Source organism: Hippocampus bargibanti, linkage group LG17, assembly GCF_051943395.1.
Source record: "Hippocampus bargibanti isolate YZ-2025 linkage group LG17, ASM5194339v1, whole genome shotgun sequence".
NCBI classification, from domain to species: Eukaryota; Metazoa; Chordata; class Actinopteri; order Syngnathiformes; family Syngnathidae; genus Hippocampus; species Hippocampus bargibanti.
The window spans coordinates 9,132,142-9,154,517 of record NC_142750.1 but is presented as its reverse complement, the minus strand read 5'-3'; the positions used below and the strand labels follow the sequence as shown (position 1 = coordinate 9,154,517).

Below are 22,376 nucleotides of genomic sequence, written 5' to 3'. Positions count from 1 at the left end.
CCCATAGTTTCCAGAACAATCTCGAGGAGATTCAGGGTGAGTCGCAATTTTCTGTTGGTCTTGATTAACGCGCATTTTCATGAGAATATCTTATTTTGTTTCCCCTTTTGTACTGTCTAGTGTTATCTAATTAGTTCCCTTATTCATTTCGAGTCCAGATTACTTTTTGTGCCATTATTTACTTTACACTTTACACGTTTTGTCGAGTGGAACTTTGGAGCACATGTGCTTTTCTATTGCGCAGTTAATCAAGACCAACAGAAAATTGCGACTCACCCTGAATCTCCTCGAGATTGTTCTGGAAACTATGGGCGGGACATAGTGCCACACTGTGCGCCGTTGCGTCACTTCCTTCATAATTTAATAATCTAAGCGCACAACTCCGTTACATATAGATTAGTTCAGGGGTCGGGAACCTATGGGTCGCAAGCCATATATGGCTCTTTTGATGATTGCAAATGGCTTGCCGATAAAACTAAATACATATTCTGTTTTTTTCGCCGTTCATTTCCTGCTGGGACTGCAGTTGGCCGAAAGCGCCATTTTGATTGGATGATACTGGCCGTCGTGTAGGAACAGGTAAACGCCCCTTTAAATGAGCCCGAGTGCACTTCAGCTTGAATGCACCGAAGCATCGCCTTTGAGGAGAGAAAATTTCTTGATTGTAATTTGCAATTAAACAATTCCATCGATGAAACACTCGAATGTCAGTGACATTTTAACAAGCCCCATGTTAACGTTAGCATAGATATGCTTCTGCTGATGAGCCGTGTGCAGGCTAGCTCGCATAAATTCGCCTCTGGACCGGCAAGTTGAATTTCATTCAGATTGTTTGCCTGGATTTTTACCAATCACGAGGAACGGAAAACATTCATGTTAACGGTGAGTACTATCACAAAGTTATTTTAAATAATACATTCTTACATTGTGTTGAAAAGTGGCCGTGCGTGCGTGTGTGTGTGTGTGTGCACATACAAACACTCGCGTGCGCGCGCCCGCGTGCGTGTGGCTCTCACTGAAAAACATTTCTAAATATTTTACTTTTACGGCTCTCTTCGTCAAAAAGGTTCCCGACCCCTGGATTAGTTTATACTGGTATACACAAACTTAGATATCATTGTTCATATGTTCATGTTTTTACCTTTTTTATACATTTGCTTATAAATGGGTTTTTAAGAACATGTTTTTCCATCCTCTATTTACATCATATGCAGATATAATTTTTAAACCTCAAAATGTGTCAGTGTCCTACATTAAAAATATATATCGGAACGAAAGCTCTGTCTTTTTCCCCCACACTGGCGCCTCTTATGATGAAGTATGTTAATGTTAGGCATGACTGTGACTAAAGTTTCAAAGCTTTTTCTTGGATAGTAGTTGGTCTAACAATAATAATTGATAAGTACATACTGTAATACGGATTACATTTACTTAGTTTAATTCATAAAAATACATTTTAAATATTTTCCTGATTCAAAAGAGAAAGTGTGAGAGATTTATCGCGCTGGTCGGTTTGAAATATGAAGTTTACATTTTTTTAAAGCCTTTATTTAATTGTACAACAAAAGCCGCACACAACCGGCGGTGGCACAGAGAGGCCAACAGACTGAAACGTGATCCCTATCCGGAAAAGAAAGTCTGGACAAGTGCAATTAACATGAATAACATGCATAATATCAATGCATTTTAGCTACGTTTGTTTTAAAATAAGACAGCACTGTTGGGTTTCTGTGCTTGCAATGGTTACCACATGCATACACTGAAAAGTATATTCATATTTTTTAAAAATATTTTAGAAGCACAATATGAAGCCATTGACCTTCCTCCCAGCCAACGTGCATAAATGTGCTTAAATGAGACCATCCACGTCAATCTGTGACATTTTCAGTCTACCCTGTAGCGATCTTGTTCAAAGTTGTTAACATGAATAATATGCATAATATCAACGCATTTTAGCTACGTTTGTTTTAAAACAAGACAGCACTGTTGAGTTTCTGTGCATGCAATGATTACATGCATACAGTGAAAAGTATATTCATATTTTTAAAAAATATTTTAGAAGCATAATATGAAGCCATTGACCTTCCTCCCAGCCAACGTGCATAAATGTGCTTAAATGAGACCATCCACGTCAATCTGTGACATTTTCAGTCTACCCTGTAGCGATCTTGTTCAAAGTGCAGTTAAAACAGCCCCGATTTAAAGATCTGAGTTGCTCGCTAGATAGCTAGCTAGCCAGATAGGTAGATAGTTAACAGATAGCTAATAGATCGCAAATAGATAGTAAATAGATAGCAAATATCTAGCTAGCTGGGTAGCTAGCTAGATAGCTGCATAGCTAGATAGCTAAATAATAAAAAGAAGTGAAGTGAAGAAAAAAAGAAAAATAACGTCAAGAGAAAGACAAACAAGCTAATTGGGACAAAAGAAAGTTGAGCCAAAGAGCAAAAAAAGAAAAAAAGACACATTTGAACGGCGCGACAAAATGGCCGCTGTGGAAAAATAGGAAGAGCAGAGCATCTTCGTCTTTAGTAAGTTCACAGAGTTGCTTGTTTTGTAGCCACAAAGGGGACACAAGCCAGTGTCTTATTGTGCCGGCCCCAAGCCCGGATAAATACAGAGGGTTGTGTCAGGAAGGGCATCTGACATAAAAGTGTGGCCAAAAGCTTGGGGTCGCCACAGCGAATAAAACCTCTGAAGTTGGAGGACACTGATTTGAGAGGAAAAGAAGACGTTTTAGGTTTCTCAGCAATCCGGCAGAAAACTAAAATGGTCATTGTGAGACGGATCGGCTTGATGTGACCCTGACCATAATGGGGCATGCTGGTGTGAAATCCAATTGAATAATCCATCTGATTATAAAGCGACCCCCATTTCTCTTATAGTGCCACCACCCCTACCACACATTCCCGATCCGTCTCATTGTCATTTAATTTATGATGAGGTCTCTTTGTCGGGTTGAGTTGGGCAAATTGTAATATAAAGAAGAGCAACTTTCATTCAGGTAGGTTTGTGAGTGTGGGGGAGGGGGGTCTGTTGTGGTAAACCATTCTAGAAGCCTCCTCACCCGATGAAATGCCAGACATAAAAGTACTATCAGCGACTCTCATATTTCTTCTGTTGGGTTATCCTTGTCACTCTGAGGACAACACGTGTGGCCAGCAGACGTGCTGCATGGATGAGGACAACAGCCAATTCAGCATGTTCAAGATGCCCTCCTGCTGGGCGGACCGCCAGCCTGTCAATATGGTATTTTGATGTAGGATGAAAATGAGACCCCCCCTATGCAACAGAAAGAGAGAGAGAGAGGGGCTGGAACAGAGAAAGAGAGGACTCGAAAAGGGAAGAACCCTCGACAGATGGACTCGTTTGTTATTAAAGATGGCGGCGATGTTGACAACGGACCATGGGGAAGACTGCTGGACTTGTAGTCTGGCGGTGGACAACCAGGTAGCCCACAGGAAGCGAGAGAGGCAGGTAGGACGTCTGGTTATCTTGCCGCTGCGTCATCGGTCCATTGTCTGTTTTTTAGTCTTGGTGGCACGCTGGTGTTGGTGTGTTTGGACTGTCATCAAAAACAGAGCACGTCATTTGATGTAAGTGATGAATGTGCATTCGAAAGGCATCTAGAGACCATCAACATTTGATTTCATTTTAGTCCTCCACCGAGCCACTGTCCTCTTTTCAGATATCTTGCAATTACATCATCGACCTTATTTTAATTATTTTATCCATATGGAACTTGGGCTCTATCTGTGATTGAAATAAATCCAGAATTTGTTCAATCCCGCTGTTTAATCCACTCCGAGTCCTGTTAATCGTGACACATTGATCCAGGACAAAGACCGTCAGCGGGAGTCCAGCATAAATTCTGTGACAGGCTTTCCCAGACGGCCAAATAAATATGAACAAGCGTTTTAATATTCAAGACAGACTTTAATTTAAACATTCAAACAATGGCTTTAGGTATCACTCTTGAATGTTTAGTTCAAGTTATAGGCTATAAGAACATGGCAGTACTGTATTATTTTCGCTTATGACTGTTTTTGAAAGGGAGCGACATCTTTGTATGCTTTCAGAAAAGAAGTGTTGCTTCAAATATCTTAATGGGCTTTTGTTCATCCACAAATCCACCGAGATAAGCCCATTTCATCCAAGGCCTAAACAAATCCACATTGACGCCTGGAACAAAGGCCGAGGAGAAGCCCCAATGGGAGACAAAAACAGAAGCTGTCTGGGACAAAGAATGCGACACTTTATTAAAATAGTATAAATATTTTTTATGTGGAGAAACAAACAGAATTTTTTGGTGCTCATTTTGGGTTTAAACAAGCAGTGGAAAAACTGAAACGGTTCAGTAGGGCAATGGCATTGCTTTTAAAGGACAACCGACGTCACTTTTTTGTTTTTTAACTGATACCAGAAAAACGTTTTGTAGCATCTAAAATACCCAAAACATGCAGTATGATATTTTTAGTCAAATGCAAAACACCAATAAAAATGACTTAGTGTCCAAAATCTGCAAAAAATTGAGCTGCGAATTGGGCATTTTCAGAAAGTCCCGTCCCCAGTTCGTGACGTCACGCCAAGACATCTTGCATTGGTAGTGAATCAAAACAAAGGCTTCAGATTCGGAGAATATGCTTTCTTGTTACACATCCAGTTATGAATATGATTCAAATAGTTCCAAAGAGGAAAGCATACATGTTTGCAATCGATTATAGAACTTATTTGTGCCAGTTTGAGGCAACATTGGGGAAAATCTCTCACCCAAAAAAAGAGGCACAAAATGGCGACCTCCTGTGGCCACCTCCGTTTCCACAGGCTGATAAATTCCTTATATGGCGCTTGGACGCCCTCTTCTGGCCTTCTGGCGGCTTTTGGGTGCAACACGAGGTCCCCAGACCAAACAAGTACAGCAAAATACATTGACGTGATGGAAGGACCGCTACAATGTGTCTTTTTTTCCGTCAGGGGCGTTCCTTTAGTGACGTCACGTAGGGACTCGTCACCAACTCAAAAACAAGACTTCCTGAATATTCAGCGCGAGTCTTAAAACGTAAAATATAGCTATATGCGGTGGAATCTTTGTAAAATATGCTCAGTAGAAGTCATTTGCAAATTATTTTTTGCAAAGAAGCCATTTTACAAATTATGGACACAACTTCTCCGGAGACGTCGGTTGTCCTTTAAGTAAAGGTGTTTGCCAAGAAATTTAATCCAACCGGGGGGGAGCATACCTTTGATCCATCTGATTGACTGACAACTACAGAGGCAGGGTCATAGGTAAATATATGTTAATTCTGGCAATAATAATTTAAAAATGTATTTTATCATTTTACTGCACAGGGCATCAGTCAAAAGTCATGGAAACGTGCTATCTTTGTAAAATTGCTGATTCTTGTGACATTATTGTGATGTTATGAATCCTGACCTATAGACAATATTAATTTTTATATTTTTTTATGGATTGGATTGGATGAGCCTTTATTAGTCTCACAGTGGAGAAATTTAAATTTCACAGCGGAAAAGTTATGAAAGGGAGAGGAAATGAAAGAAAGAAGTAGAAAAACAAAATACAGGAGCTGCTGTACAGGCAGCCACTCTTGTGGCGCCATCTTAAAGTCAAAACACCCCAAAAAACTAAATAACAAATAATGTGGCACAACACAAAAGATACAAAAGACAGTCATTCAATCTTAATCACTTTTCTGCACCCTCTTTATTGTATGAAGCAGTTCTAGATGAAAGAGGAGAGGATCAAAGCGTCCTTTTCACCAGTGGATCAGGGACGTCCTAGTGGAATGTGCACATCTGCTACAAGCTAAACGTTGAACGCAAACACAAAGCTGCAGCATCCATTGACAAAAATAATTGCACATAAATTCGCTTCAATTCCATGCCGTGCCACTTTCACGTATGCATCGGTGCTGTGTGCTGACGCTCATTTCTTCTCATCGCGGGCTCCTCAGGCCATGCATCCATCCAACCGCAGACTGTTTAACTGCACCGAACTTTCCGATGAACAAAGCGGGGCTGTGAAAATGCTGCCCATTACAGGTGCAAAAAGCGCAATTGCCCCGAAGCTATCCAGCAATGACAGTCAAATGGCACCAACATTCCACCCAATCAAAAACAGTGCTGCCATATTTGTGCTACCGAAAAGTCTATCAAAAGGCATTAGGGCTTGCTAAAAAATACTTTTTTTCCTCTTTTAGATACAAATGGATGGAAAAGACCAAATTGGGCGACCTTCTTTCATGGAAGCCAGGTGTGTTTTCCATGAACTCAAAACATGTCCAAACTTTGTGATGGAGTCATCAGTGATTGAACGTGCGGCCGGAGGTTGCAGCGGGGGAATGTTCAACCACGAGGTAAAACAGCATTTGTTCAACTTATTTTTGATTACTGCTCAAAGTTCCAATTGTTGGATGATCATTACCAGGTTTTAATTAAATTTTCATTAAAGGATTTAATGCTGCTCAGCCATCTTTCTAAATATTCATGTTCCATGGCATGAAACAGCTTAAAATGTTTGAGCGGCGATATGATAAGGCAACGTTTGAAACATTTTCCTGCACTTTGTTGCACTTGAGTGTTTTGATCCATATCCGCCATCAATTTGTCCGCATGTGTTATGCTCGTCCAACGTTTATCCCGAGTGCAGTAGAACTGTGCGAGCGCTCAGTTGCTGCCAGGTATGAGAGCGGATCTGAAACAATCTATTTGGCAATATTTGCCTTATTCTGTCTTTCTTTTGTACTTTCAAGTCAAATGGTGACATAATTAAAAATGCCTGGTGGGCTTTGCGCCGCACAACACAGGAAATGGTCGTGCCGTGTTAAAAGGAAAGCAAACTGTGACTTTCTATGTTGTGAAGTTAACTATAAGTAAATGCGAAAACATCAACGGACTCCTTAGAATCATCTTTAGAAGCTAGCCAGTGTTTACAATGAGAAATTGAACATGCTGTTAGCTAATGTTGCTTCGACTCGTGATGTGAGCTCAGGAGACGCTATGCTAAATCACAGCTTTTGTTTCTGCTTGCTTGATTATGCACTTATGAATAAATAAGGCCAAACACATGCAGAGTTGGCGTTTGTATTCAAGACGCTATTTCTAACACGAGGCAGCGGTAGTGGAATGTTGACGCCGATTCTCTCTTCTTCCATCGATAATGGCTTCAAACAAGGTGTATGCCAGATGTTTCGTCTGTGTCGTATGGGAGTGGTCCATCAAGGAAAATGTTTCTTCAGCCGTCATCTCTGAGGTTAAAATCTTAGCTAAAGAAAATAAATGGCTTGAAAGAGGAGTAAAAAAAGCAAATTTTGTAAAACAGCAAAACCCTTCACTAAATTGCCATGGTGGTTTAAGGTATAATTTAGACAGACTTAGACAGACTTCTGAGGCCTATACCATGTAGGCTTAGTCATGCTAATGAGGTAAACTAGAGCCAGGGATAGAACATTAGGGGTAATCAGTTGGCTAATGAGGTGAATCCAGAGCCAGGGATAGAACTATAGAAGTAATCAGAGTGGAGAGGTAATCAGATTGGCTCATGAGGTGAAATCAGAGCCAGGGATAGACAATACAGGTAATCAGATTAGCTAGCTTCAGGGATGGTCCACTGCTCCCCCAACCTTAGAGCAGGGACCTTATCAGAGCAGAGGTCTGACACGGCCACCTCTGTTCATGAGGGATATAGGGTCAGTTACCAGCACAACTTTAGTTCGCTGACGAAGCTCTACGGATGAGAAGAGAACTGTCCGAGACCTTCAAAGAAGTACAGGTGACGGCTGAGGAAAACCTTTTCCTTGATAGGCCAGATGATGTCCATGATCTTCAGTATATTTTGGCGTTGCTGAGGTGGGCGTTGTTTTTTTCCAAATCATTTATTTGAACACACTTTGTGGTGTTGATGCATTTCTTTTAATTTTTCAGTACAACGATAGTTTGCGGGCGGTCCGGTGGGCCAGTGGTTAGCCCGTCAACTTCACAGCGTAGAGATAATGGGTTCAATCAGGGTGCCCCTTAGCTAATGCTCGAAGAGGGCTGGGATAGGCTCCAGCACCCCCGCTATTGAAATGGTGGCATTTAGAGGCAAAACTGTGTACAATACTGTATATATTTATTCATTCCTCGATTTCACAGGAAGAAAGACAGCTGAGGTTTGTACAACATGCAGTACACAAGGCAGTACAGCCGTAGTTGTGGGAAGCGGCAATGCACCCTTTGGCCGATAGGGGCGCCGCGCACCATCATGCAGCCGACACATTAGAAGAGAAGAGAGACAGCCTGGCTGACAGCCGCCGACTGTCCTCTTTGTTACGCTTCAAAACTCTCGCCATCCTCATCCTATGACGCCGTCCGAGGCGGCTGCTGGTTCCGGTCCAGATGCCCGCTGCGTTCCGCCGGGCCGAGAAGGTGAAGTATTTTTCACTTTTGTTCGGGGGTCGTGCTGACAGCGGAGGAGAGATTGCGGTAGTCAGTAGTGTGGGGCAAGGGAGGGAGATAAGAGATTAAATGCGTGCGTTGCCGTCGCTTTACTGCTCCTTGGAAAATCCGCTCAGAAATGTGCGTGTAAATGTCCCGAGTGTGGTTCTCGACGCCCGCGAAAGTAACGGCGGTGGTCTCGCCTCTAGCGCGGACTACTTAATGTACGCGCGGACGGCGGAGGCAGCGCGGAAATGTCAGCGGGTGAACAGTGCCACAAAGTTGTGCACTTGTCGGTGTGCCACTCGGAGGCCTGCTGGCTCGCTGTGTGTATACCGAGTTAGTTTCAGGCGCCCCTCCCCCAGTTCGGCCGCCTCTCTCATGTTCATTTTTGACATGAATGTGGCGAAGCTCCTTCACGTCAAAGAGGAATGACCACGAACAATTCCATTTTCTGACACGTACTGTACCTGCCAGGACCTCCGCAAAAGACAACACCTGCGACGCCAGGTCAACGAATATCAATGCGCTAGCTTGCGACCGAACAACAACCAATGTAGGAACCAAAATGCCAATATAATTGAGAATATTCACAAATGAACAGTCAATTGTTGCCCAAAATTCGCAGTGGAGCAGCCAGTTAAACATTAATGCTAACGCGACAAGATAAATACCACGTCGAGCGCTCCACGTGGCTATAAATGACCGAATACATCGCCCACATGATTCATTACGTTTTTACAGCAGTGATGTGCTTAACCCAATAACATATATACGTGTGCATCTCCGACTAGTTTATTCTGATATTAATGGCAAAGCTAAAAACTCAAAATCGCTTAATAGATCCGTCTATCCATTTTCTATTGCTTTTATCCTCACTGGTGTGGGTGAGCAGATCCTCATTTCAGCTGATATATAGCAAGAGGTCTTGTCGATATAGACACAACAAACCATTCACATTTAACCTAACAACACCCATGAACAAGTCTTACCACAGACAAGACTGGAGAGAACATACGTTGCAAAGTCCACACAGGAATGGGTGCAAACAATAGTAGAACTCAGAAACAGAACCGATTTGCCGTAGAACGAACAACGGAGCCTTGTCTGCCTTGGAACAGTCATTCAGGTTATAAAACAGAAAAGAAGAGTGCAAATGTATCAGAGAAAATTCTTACCCAAATAAACAGGATTCATGCATTATATAATAGCTGGATGTAAAAAAAAGCAGAAATGCCTCCGGTATACTTTGGTAAAGTTGAGCACGGCAGCCAAACATGCTTCAAAATTTCAAAGTTGTTCACAATTCCCAATAAACCGTTGCCTTTTTTAATCAGTTGTATTTTTTTTACACATTCTATAAACTTATGCTTCACGTGCACACGTGAGGCAAGACAGGTAGTGGGTGCCCTGAAGCACTTCACAATCATAGTCGATTTTGTTTGTGCGTGCGCATTTGTGTGTGTGTGTGTGGCAGCAGCTCAAATTGGAGTGTGTCAAAACCATACATTACTAACATGTCACCCTTATCAATCCAAAAGAAAACCACACCCTCAACCAACAGATATGCTCCTTTGCATTTTTACTTTACAATTAGGTCAATGACGCATATCCTCGTACAACCTTTCAAATCTTGACACATGCAATGCTTCAGCTGACCGTGCAATAAGGACACGTGGAACGCGAATAAAGTGTGATGTAAGAATGAATCAAGCGACATTTGAAGTACATGTGAGTTAATAGAAGGTAATTTAATTAATGCTCCAAACCTCAAACGAGCTTTTCATCATGATACACCCACTATAGTGCCAAAATAATACTGGTTTAAAAAAAAAAGACATATTCATCCTATTTCCAGGCAGGAAAATGCAAACCCAATTTGAAGCCTGTGTATGATTTAACCATTCAGCTCTATATGCTTTCCTCTGGCTTAATGCTAAATTTGCTTTAATTTGAGTGTTCAGCTCGAACTGGCCACTTGAGTCCTTCACGAAAAAGCTGATTGTGCAGAATAATAATAAAAACGGGATGCATGCTTAAGCCAGAGTCTTATGGATATATTTTCCCCCTATGCAGGAGTTACTCTGCTGTGGCGTAAGTAGGCATCTGGATCGAGTTCTCGTGTTTTTCGGCCTCAACGGGGAGCTTCTTCTCGGATGCCAGGACTATGAGCGTGAGCAACCACGGGGACTTCCTCGTCGACCTGGGTGGCAGCTTCAATGAGGATGCGCCCAGACCTCCAGTCCCTGGGGAAGAGGGCGAGCTGGTGCTCACCGAATGCCATAGCTCCGGCGTCCCGCTATCCAGAAACCTCAAATGTGAAGCGTCCGTGGCCACGCCCAGGCGGCCGGACCTGGACTTGGGCTACGAGCCAGAGGGCAGTGCTTCTCCGACGCCGCCTTATCTGAGATGGGCGGAGTCGCTTCACTCTCTGCTGGACGACCAGGATGGCATCCATCTATTCAGGACGTTCCTTAAGCAGGAGGGATGCGCCGACCTGTTGGACTTTTGGTTCGCGTGCAGCGGCTTCCGAAAACTTGAAGCCGCCGAGGGCAACGATGATAAGCGGCTCAAACTGGCAAAAGTCATCTATAAGAAATATGTTCTGGACAACAACGGCATTGTTTCCAGGCAGATCAAATCAGCGACTAAGTCTTTCATCAAAGACTGCGTGATGAAGCTACATATCGATCCGGCCATGTTCGACCAGGCTCAGACAGAGATCCAGACAACAATGGAGGAAAACACCTACCCTTTATTCCTTAAATCTGATATCTATTTGAAACACGCTCAGGCAGGTGGAGAAAGCCCCAAACCGTATGCTGATCATAGCCCACTTCCGAGTCACACAAAGAACCCAGCGGGTTATTTGCCAACGTTAAATGAGCACGAGGAGTGGAGATGTGACCAAGCGTCGGAAAATCACCCCGAGTGTGACCTCACGCTCAGCAGCAGGCTCACTCGGAGGCTATTCACGGAAACGCCATCACATCGGACCACGGGAAGATTCCAGGAAGAGTACAGGTAACTCCTTAGAGCTTCATTATTTTCCCTCCCAGCTTTCCTCTGCCAACTGCTGAATTGGAAGTAACCCCCACAACCTCACCACCCTTCCCCGCCACCTCCAAAGCTGCCCGAAATGTGAGATTGAAATGTGCGTAGTGGGAGATAAGAGGCAGATGGCGCGTGAAGAATTCCAAGTACTTAAAATTGGGCTGATGAGAAGGCTGCAGGGGAACTTTCACTTTTTGTAAATCAGAGAATCCGCTTCTTTTGCTGCCACTTTGCCTTAAGTCTGCGACTGCTGACTAAATACAGCATACCGACTATCTTCCGGATATGGTTTGTTTCCTTTGTCTGCCTTCTTCCCTGTAATGTCACTATCGGTTATCAAAGCTCTCTTCAGGCAACCATCCATGGTTCAAAATCAGATTATTCAGATTATACACAAAGATAATCCGTCTGCTACACAGAAGGCTACAGGAATCGCAGAGTATGCTAAATCCCCCTCCAATGTTGGAGTTTTGTTCCCTAGCCCCTCTGCAATAAATGATACCTACAATATAAAATGACAGTAGACTAAGTGTCATTTTATTCATGGCATTTACAGCATTTATATTTTAAAAATATATTTATAGGCATTTAAAAATGGTTTAAACATGTATCATATATTAACTCATACGCTGCTTTTCCCGAATTTATTCAGGAATTGAAAAGTTTGACGTTGAGCACCATTCCCGAATTTGTTCGTGTTTTTGTTCTTGCAGGGCGTGATGATAAAGCACTGGTCAGACCGTTGGCAATGTTTTTTCCCTTCCACGAGGGGGCAGCATTTACCTTTTATCTATGTTAGTGCTTTGTTACAGCTTCAGCTGTCATTAAAGCGGTATAGAAATCAATGTGTACGTATTGTCGTGTATTGTGTACAGCCACCCCCATTTCAAGCTTGGATACCGCCAGACCCATATAACTTAGGAATTAACTCTTTTTTCTGATGAAAGAAGACAGTACAGTACATATAAGGATTCTAACACTGTATTGAAAATTAATGTAGTCCTAAAACTCAATTTTCTGTGGGTCCTGCAATTTAAGTGAAAATGACAGGCACTGGAGTGGACACATTTTAGCACTTTATATGGCAGTAAATTAGTTAAAGGTGTAGCAAATCCCATATTTTATTTGTTGTTATTTTTTTAAAAATAATATGTTACATGTAGCCCTACTAGTCCTACTTTCTTATTAATACTCCTTTTGTGAAATATGAGAAATGCAATAAAATCCACCTTTTTTGTCTATTTTGTTACTTGCTGTTCACTGAAAATGACATCCTAGTTGCACAGGCATGACAAATCATGTGAGCCGTGATTGGCTGTAAATTTGAAATCGCAGCATTTGGCTTCTTTCGACCGCAATAAGAATTTTCAACAAATAATAACTGACTAAACAACACATTTGAACAATGTTTTCCCTAACCATACTGTGTGTTCCCAAGCTGTAAGATTCACGTTTAAAAATATTTTTGTTGACTTTTAAAATGACCAATATCTAAAATAAATAATGGATACTGTTTGTAGTGTAAGAAACTCACATATAAAAGTTAAAAGCTAGCAAAGTGAGCACACAGAGAGACATTGCTGTTGCGTGAAGAAAACAACCAAAGGCGAGTGCAGCTGTTCAATATTGATAGTGTTTGAAATCTCAGGAAAGTGTGCAGGAGTGGGAAAAAAAAACATCTGCACATCCCGCCGCTGCAGTGGTTTCAGTCATGTCCATCCAGACTTCTGTGATGTATAAGTAATAATGGAGCCACAGGTATACGGATGCGATCTCGAGTTCAAGAATCAATCATCCTTGCTTTGTACAAAAACACTCCTCTTGCCTTTTTCTATTGACCTTTGTCTAAATCTCACCTTTTTTCCCCCTCTCTGGTAATTCCCTGATGTCCCCTTATTTTGTGCTCTGCTTGTTGCATACATTTCCATTATTAAGGGTTGTGGAAGCCGAAGGAATTAGCCGGTTACAAAGGTTTCTCATTGAGCCTTTTTTTTCCGTTTGAGTATGCATTCTAAACAGGAAGGGAGCTCAGTCGAATGCTTCAGGGACTTCCAATGAGAATAAGAAAGACAATGTCGAACATCTATAATTCATGTGCGGGATGCGTTGTCAGAAGTATTTTCGGCAACGTCAAGCACAGATTCTGTACGATGTCAAATGAATGTCGCGATGCTTGACGTACGACATTTGGCTTGTTAAAATTTGGTGTACTACGCAGTCATCACAGCAGCAGGACGATGCCGAGCAATGAGTGCATTGAAAATGCAAAGCACCATGTGCCACCTTGGCTAAAAACAAAGTTAGTTTTTAAATTCTAAGATCCTGAATATGTGTATAGGTCTTAATTTGTCTATGTATTATTTTGTATGTGTTTTACTAGTAAAAAGAACAAACAGAAATGGTGTTGGTATTGTTCCAGGGGCAACACCCCTTTATTATTTAACCACCCGCCACGGCCAAGAAAATAAATCACGAAAGATGAACATTACAACAATAATAATTGAAACATATTTTGAGTGAGATACTAATTCAATCTTATTCTGTATTGTATTTTTTTTAATTCTTCCCCAATTTTACAAAAAATATTTTCACACTGAAGTATTTAGCCAATAATTTATGGGATGCCAATAAAAACTTGTGTGCTACATCATCCTTGTATCTGAAGATGGTGAAATGTATAAAACACATGATTTAAAATTAAAATCACCCTTTTAAAAGAATAAACAGGTGTTATAAGATTGACATTTTAGGGTTGCTCCACCCAAAATGTGTTGCTGACACGCGAATGTGAAAATGAGAACACCAGATGCGGGCCTTATGCACGTAAAAAAATCATTGCCGCCGCCCTTCCCACTCTCGAGGACTTGCACACTGCAAGAACCAAGACAAGGGCACGGAAAATCCTACTGGACCCTTTGCACCCTGCCCATCACCTTTTCCAGCTGCTCCCCTCAGGCAGGCGCTACCGATCCATGCGCACCAAATTCAGCAGAAATTTACACAGCTTCTCGCCCTGAGCCATTACTCTCTAAATAGGAAGCTAAATCTAGGGTGACCCAAAAAGATGCATACCCATGTAAATTTCAATTGTGGCTTTGGTTAAAAAGCTATTTATTTCAAATTACAACCACAATTAATCAGTTTATGGAAGACCATTCACCAGAGTTTCAGCTATTTGTCAATTTTTAGTCAATTTATGGCCTTCCCAAAATGTGTTCCAAATGTCCACCATTTCGTTGCAAGCAAACCTGTACTCGTCTGACAACATTGTCAATCACTTTTACACACTCAGGTAATTGAACACCTAATAAACACTGTCTGTAAGAAAAGAATCTAAATTAGATACAGTAAAGTCTCGTTATATCGATATCGGATATATCGATAGTCCCGGTTATATCGATACTATTTCTATGCACGCACGGAGAAAATTACATGCAAACAGGGTCGGATATATCGATAGTCCCGGTTATATCGATATTTTTTCGGACTCCCTTGAATATCGATATAACGAGACTTTACTGTATCTAGTAGACAGGATGAACTTAATACAACTATACATTCCTTGTGTGTTCTACACACTTGGCCAATAAAGAGGATTCTAATTCTGATTGTCCTGTGTGCTTAACACAGGTGTTTTTTTACTCTAAATTAATTTGCAATTAACATGATCCCTAAAACAGAACCCTGTGGTACACCATTATCAATTTTTGTTTTCACTCCAGACATACACCTGGTCGGGAGCCCGCCGACTGCTACTATGCCAACGCCGGTCATGCAATGGCTCCAGCCACCAGCGCCAATGACAGTGAGCAACAAAGTATGTCCAGCGATGCCGATACGCTTTCCCTTACTGACAGCAGCGTGTAAGTATTTAGTTTTTTTTTTTTGTTATTCTTTTTTCATTCTTGTTTTTGTTCAACTTCAAGTGTTGTTTATTTATGGGAGCATTTCTGAAAATGTTTGTTTATTTCAGAGATGGCATCCCGCCTTACAGATACCACAAACCTCATCGGCGGGAGATGCACGAGAGTGCTCGAGCAAACGGGCGCGTACCGCTGCCGATCATTCCCGTGAGTTATTCATGGTTTACCTCCCTCCTCCCTCCTCCATCTCATTTCCCTCTCGGTTTCTTTCAACTATCTGTCTCTGCTGTATTTGTCTCTCTTCACGTGCATCCCCGGAGATGGTGCATATTTACCGTGTGTGTGTGTGTGTGTGTGTGTGTGTGTGTGTGTGTGTGTGTGTGTGTGTGTGTGTGTGTGTGTGTGTGTGTGTGTGTGTGCGCGTGTGTGCGTGTGTGTGCGTGTGTGTGTGTGTGTGTGTGTGTGAGAGAGAGAGAGAGAGTGTGCGTGCACGCTATGAAGCCTGTGAGGGAGTATAAGAATAGCGATGAAGGGAAGGCTGTCTAAACGTAGCTTCTTGCTTTTCGAAAGCTGCTCCGAAGCAGAAGAGAAGGTTCCCCCATGACAGCCGGAAACCTCCCCCGTGCAGCTGAGGTTGCCTCTCGCCAGCCCTAATTAGGCCGACCAATCGGGAGGCCATGTAAATTGACTGCATTTTGCAGCACTAATCCTCCCTCATGTGTCCTCATGAAGTCACTATGAATTAACCGATACAAGGAATGTTAAGTCAACTTTAGATCGTTCTTCAAAATACAAAGTTTCTTTTTTTTGTGCCATTTACGAAAGGTTCTCAACCAAAAAAATTGCTGATTTAAAACCGCTTCCCCTTTTCCAGCGCACCAACAGGATTCCGAAAGACATCCACGTGGCGCCCGAGCGTTTTGCCGCTGACCTGATCCTCCGCCTGGAGGGCGTCCTGAGAGAGAGGGAGACAGAGGAGCATATCATGAGGTTACGAGTGGTATGTCTGTTCCCTTCTTGTCCAGCGAATAAGATGCAAGTCGTCTTTTAAGACCAGTCGAACAATGTGAAGCCTTGTATGTTGTGCATTCAGCGAGACAATTATCTCCTAAGACAAGCATTTAAACCGATAACATGTCATCTTAGTTTGCCCGCGTGGCACCCGGAGGCGCCAGTCAAGTTTTCAAAGGAGGTTTCAATGAAATTAATGAGGCCAGCGATTAAGAGTAGGCCAAATAAATAAATAAATAAATAACAGCTCAACATGAATCACTTGGCGAGTTCTGTCATCGTCCCGCCGGCAATTTGACTTTGCGCACCAATCGGATGGAGCCACCTGGGCTTGTAAGCCGGGAACAGCGTGGCAGCCGTTTCATGTCACTTGAGTGCCAGTGAAATGCACCTCAGTACGCAGAGCCAAGTCTTTGGTTTGGATTGGATCTCAATGAAAAGAGGAAGCGAATGAACACGTACGCTTACTGGTACCTTAGCCTTGGATTCTGCAATAGTAGATTCCACCGTCTCCTCTCTGCCCTCAATCTCACACCCAAATACTACTCATGGATGCTCCATAATTCGCATTTTTTTTCAAAATATATGTATATATTGTATATATCACATAGTGAATGTTGTTTGTAGGATCCACATAATTTGGACTTCTTCCTATTCTGTTTCGGAGTTGTGTCGATTTTTTTTTTTTTTTTTTCCCTAGACTCAACGTTCAAAATAATCTTCCGTCTATTTACCCTGCAGTCTCTCCACTCCAATACACACCTAATGACAAAAATAAACATGATAATGTTAGTTTGACCTTAGAGTCTTAGCTCTGATGCCGCAATATTTTGCTCTAGTCTCCAGTTTTCTGCGTTTGTGCTTGCAAAGCAAATCTTGTTGTCAACGCTGGCAAATCGGGGCACATTTTCAAGACTCAAAGTTTTTTTTTCATGATGTTGCCATCATGCGGAGAACATGCATCTGACCCCATTAAATCATTCACTGCCAGACGTGCAAAAATGTGTCCAGTGCCAGGGTTTTTGTCATTGTCACTCGAATTCCAGGACCCACAGAATATTGAGTTTTAGGATGACATAAACATTCAGTACAGTGTAAGAAACCTTAGACTCTCTTCTTTGATCAGAAATAAAGAGTTAATTCCTAATTGATATTGATCTGGAGTTATATGAGCTTGAAATGAGGGCAGCTTTCCAAAATACAATGCAATACATACATATTGGTTTATATCATGCTTTGACAACAGCTGAAGCTGAAACAAAGCGCTAACATGGAAAAAGAGAAATGCTGCCCTCTTGTGGAACAGAAAAAACACTGCCAGAGGCCTTGGATAGTGCTTTATCGGCACCCAAACAAGAAAAAATTAAACCCGAACAAATTCGGGAATGGCGCTCTACGTCATATTTTCGATTCCTGAATAAATTTGTGAATGGCAATGAATGAGTTATGGCTTCTGTGACCTTCCAGGTTTTAAAATCGAATAGAAATTGTTTTATGTCTTTGTTTGGTGCAGATACAATGGCATTGTAATTTAAAAAATAAAATATCAAATAAAACTATAATATCACTTATACAAAACACGTCACAGTTATTGTGTGGAAATAATAGTTCGTACAAGTTGACGGCGACCTGTGTGAGAAATTATATGAATGTAAAAAAATAGCACTGTAGTGACTGTTGGCGATCATTTCATTATTTCCCACCAAAGGAAGAGGAAGGTGACGAAGGCTTCCCCGCCGATGCTCACTCACAGAACTACGCCGACTACTATGGCCCCTTTCTGAGAGACGCCCACGAGGAGAACCCCGAGAGCATCTTAGACGAACACGTCCAACGGGTCATGAAAACTCCAGGTTGCCAATCACCCGGAACGGGCCGCCACTCTCCCAAGTCACGCTCACCGGAGGCTTTCAAAGGGATGCCGATGCCGCCTTGGCCCGCTCTGGATAAACAACATCCTTGCAGGCAACATGTCAAGGGAGAGTCGGGTCACCACTGCAAGCATCACAACCACCAGTTGGAGTCACCGCCGGGCGTGACATCTACAAACCTGGAGCATGGAGCTTATGGGTATGTTTTTTCAGCTAAGCCTGTGATGTCTTCTCCTTCCCCAATATTCATGAAAGATTGTTCTGTCATGCAGGAGCAAAAGTAGTGCACAATGTAGACGATCGTTCAAGCGTGGGGAGGAAGCAGGACCCCCTGAGGAGGACCTGGAGAAGAAGCAGAATATCCTCTTGTGGCTAATGGAGGGACAGAAGGAGATGATCCGACACAAGAGAAGCCCGTACGGGTCAGACAACATTTGTTTTGTAACTTTCCAGAACCTTTTCGGAAGATCTTCCTGTGTTTTGATACGCTACAATTTATACATTCAAGGAAATAAAAACCAGGTCTTTATCTTGTATTGTAGTAGCACCACTTGCTCGAGGAAGGTCCCGGGTCAGCCGAGCTGCTCCTGGGACAACATTCAACCATCGCATCCTTTCATCCAGGACCCCACTATGCCCCCTAACCCCGCCCCAAGCCCCCTCATCCAGCTAGAAGAGGTTCGCCGGCGTCTTGCAGAGGAGAAGATCAAGTCTGGAACGTTGCAGCCCAAGCAGCGGTGCGTGGCCGCAGACCTATTCGTTATTTATCCCGGTTGATCTACTGTGGGTCCACTTTGTGAGAGAACATCCAAATATCCCGAGTCGATTGGATTTGGAAAATATCCACCACGATAAACACAAACGGGGGTCTAACAAAGAGGGCGGTTGTTGCCTCCTTCAGGTATGTGATGGAGGTGATCCAGCGGGGTCGCACTGCACTCAGGCCTCCAATGTTCCCGCCGTTCACCGTGGTGCCCGCCGTGTCAGACTGTGAGCTTTCCGAGGCCGAGTACGTCCGCTCGCGTTCTCAATTTATTGTCCTTTACCCCTTCCTGCTTTTTTTCATCAATTCAACCATTGCTGCGACATACCTTTTTATAGCAATGACTTACTTTATTGTTTTTTTTATGACCCTGTGGGATATTTATTGCATTGGCATGCTTGTAAACACCCTGTGAAACACCCTCACGTGGCTCATGATTAAATTGCTGCACTTCACTTGCCCATCAGTAGATGGCGCCCATTTACAAGCATCCCTCATCTTATGCTTGTTTTTGTCGCCATTCATTCACACCCTCATGACGCTCCAATTATCCCATCCCTGCTTAACATTTTTTTCCTTTTAACTTTGCAATTCGTTCTCAGCTATAGCTAAATCCCATGTGATTACATGTGTATCCGCAGGCACAAAGCGACTAAAAAGCAACAGTGCAACAGCATGACGGTAGCGTACTACTTCTGTGGAGAGCCCATTCCGTATAGGACCTCCGTCAAGGGTCGTCCAGTGACGCTCGGCCAGTTTAAAGAGCTGCTGACCAAGAAAGGAAATTACAGGTCAGACTTGAATGATTTTGCTTTGCTCAGATGCGTAAAATAGGAAGTCATCATTGCAGAAGTGTCCAATTATAAATTTGTAACGTATTGAGTTCCGACATTCACTCCTCTTCTTCCTTGGCAGGTATTATTTCAAGAAGGTGAGCGAAGAGTTTGACTGTGGAGTGGTTTTTGAGGAGGTGCGCGAAGACGACGCCGCGCTGCCTACCTTCGAGGAGAAGATTATCGGCAAAGTGGAAAAGATCGACTGAGATGCGGATGTGAGGAAGGGAAACGCATTGAGTGGCGATCGTTGAAGGTGAACAGGAAGTAGGTGGAAAGCAAACGAGGAAGTGTTTCATAGAGGCGCACGATGTAGCTTTATAAAGTTTACTTATCAAAAGCGCTGCCGATGTTTTTTTTTTTACAATGTAATAATCACTTTTGAAATAACCACACTTATTGTGATTCTTTTTTAAATGTTACAATACCAGGTGTGTACAGTTTGTGGTAACCAATAACAGTTATATCTATTTAACTATTTAAAAATTCCTATCATATTGAATCACCGCCTCCCTACCCTCGATGAAGCTGATCACGATCCTTTTTAAAAGGATTCTATTTATGACTTATTTCTAAATGCCACTTAAGTGTAATTTATTATTTTGTAACCTTTTAGTCGGGCAGCACTTTGGGCGACTATGTTATCGCGACATTTTTTGGGGGGGCTTCTTGTAGCAAACCCACAATTGTGAGATGTCATTCTCCCCCAAATTTGATAGACAAACCGTGACGGTGTAAAGTTGTTTTTGTGTTATCGGGCTATTGGATTCATTTCACCCAAGTGTTTGTAAAATGGCCTCTCACGAACACTGCGAGGGAGCTGTCAAAACAAAATTGCAAATGTAGATTTGAACATCTATGCAGGTTGTTATTAGAATTGGCCTATTTGAGGTTCCGTTCATCTTTTACACGACATATCATATCACAGCATTTTTGAATGAAGGCTTATTCCAGCAACAAAATACATGCCTCTCATTTTGGTGCCTGGAAGTACGGTATACTCCTTTAAAAGCCTTCTGAAATGAACGCAGACAATTTTGGGTCATTTCAACAGCCTCGCTGACGTTCATCGGTAAACATCCGTGACATTTGTTACGCTACAAAGATGCAAAGCTAAAAGGATGCACATGTTAGAAACAGAAATAAATGTATAGCTTGAAATTATGGCGATCACTTCAGGAGGCGATTGTGGCCTCACATGAAACACATTTTTCTTTCCTAATGACAAGCCTGTGTTGCCTCAAACGGGTTTCAAAGGCAATAAAAACAAATTATCATCATGGGAGCACTTACTATTTGCTGCATGGCACCCCCTATAGGAATGGAGGCTCATTAACTTAGCAGGGATGAACATCTGGGTTTTTTTTCGTGCCAGGATGACTGATGAATGTACAAGCTAAGAAACATACACAAATATTTGTCCAATCACTCCTTGTCCAACTTCGAGCGGGTGTGGGGGGGTCTCCTTTATGGGCAATCTTATCAGATCACAAAAGTAGTTCTGGGGTTGCCATGGCAACAACTGTGCCCATTTCCAGCATAGTTTATCGCATTGACATGCTTTTTGGAGCTGTCATATTGATGGTCTGTTAATAACATGTCAGCTTTGATTAACATTCATAATGTCATACAAGCGTGAATAAAAAAAAAGAACAAACAGTTCATTGGAGATTCTTGCGTAGGCGGTGAGAATGTGTCGAAGCTCATAAGAGAAGTGTACAAATGTCACAAAGTCTAAAGAACGCCAGATTCTTGTTGAAGGACACCGTCGGATGTCATTCACTTCCTGGCCTGAAGTCTAAGCCGCTTTTTATGTTGAAGTAGACCTTGAGGGTCTTATTATACGTGTTGCTGCAGGGTAGAAAGAACCATGTGATGGAATGCCCACAAAACTAATGATTTAGATGCACTATATAGCTAATATATTTGTCATACTTTATGGAAATAATTTAATTTATGTATGTCACTGTTCATGTATTAGTCTTTTGTGTGAAGCCGTTTGATTTCCAAGCTCCCAAAATGTCATTCAAACGCATCGGTGACATCAGAGTGCCTTTTTATTGTTATTCTTATCATTATTGTTACTACTATTTTTCTTATTGTTGTTGTTTGTATGTAAATGTCCGCAACACGACGTGCATCCAGCCAGCAGCCCAATCAAAACATTCATAACTTCACAAGAGAGAGAACTGTGGAACATTTTTTTTAACTTGAAAAAAGGTAACTGGACAATAAAACCATTCAATACACCAACACTGGACTCCACAGTATAATTACTCCGATTTATTTGCTATTACTTTATTCTTGTGTTTTACCTTTTCTGGGCTTACTTTACACGCCCGTGCGTAAAATTGCTTTTAGAGCAATCACTTTTAATGGACTGCCTCTCATCGGGTTGGAAAATTGCAACTGCAAATGGCTCATTTAGTCGTCCTTAAAAATCCCCTAAGGAAAATGGCCGCGTAGTTGTTGGGGGCGACAATACGGCCCACTTCCCACACAAGCCTTGTGATTTGTCAGCTGGAATACTGTACTAGTTTTCATAAGG

General features: G+C 42.3%; 1 protein-coding gene across 6 annotated transcripts; it reads left to right on the top strand.

The window, feature by feature from the left end:
- The first annotated feature begins 219 nt into the window (after nucleotides 1-219).
- axin1 (axin 1) lies at nucleotides 220-22,091 on the top strand. 6 transcript variants are annotated; one of them, XM_089019507.1, is made up of 14 exons: nucleotides 220-3,249; nucleotides 3,382-3,477; nucleotides 6,219-6,374; nucleotides 8,152-8,424; nucleotides 10,510-11,457; nucleotides 15,210-15,350; nucleotides 15,461-15,557; nucleotides 16,225-16,350; nucleotides 18,070-18,431; nucleotides 18,505-18,654; nucleotides 18,775-18,969; nucleotides 19,134-19,241; nucleotides 19,637-19,786; nucleotides 19,911-22,091. In XM_089019507.1, exons 5-14 carry the CDS (start codon nucleotides 10,601-10,603, stop codon nucleotides 20,035-20,037), a joined length of 2,313 nt encoding a protein of 770 aa, XP_088875633.1. In that variant the 5' UTR covers nucleotides 220-3,249; nucleotides 3,382-3,477; nucleotides 6,219-6,374; nucleotides 8,152-8,424; nucleotides 10,510-10,600; the 3' UTR covers nucleotides 20,038-22,091. The 6 variants fall into 6 exon arrangements, with proteins under 6 accessions (XP_088875633.1, XP_088875634.1, XP_088875635.1 ...); XM_089019508.1 differs by adding an exon at nucleotides 3,533-3,596 and having other exon boundaries at nucleotides 220-3,450; XM_089019509.1 differs by having other exon boundaries at nucleotides 220-3,477; nucleotides 8,152-8,168; nucleotides 8,244-8,424.
- The last annotated feature ends 285 nt before the right edge of the window (nucleotides 22,092-22,376 follow it).

Excerpts from the sequence above, each read along its gene's own strand:
- axin1 (XM_089019507.1), top strand. The coding sequence starts at position 10,601 with ATGAGCGTGAGCAACCACGGGGACTTCCTCGTCGACCTGGGTGGCAGC. Across the intron at positions 15,351-15,460 it reads TCCCTTACTGACAGCAGCGT|AGATGGCATCCCGCCTTACA; the intron begins GTAAGTATTTAG and ends TGTTTATTTCAG. Across the intron at positions 18,432-18,504 it reads CTGGAGCATGGAGCTTATGG|GAGCAAAAGTAGTGCACAAT; the intron begins GTATGTTTTTTC and ends TCTGTCATGCAG.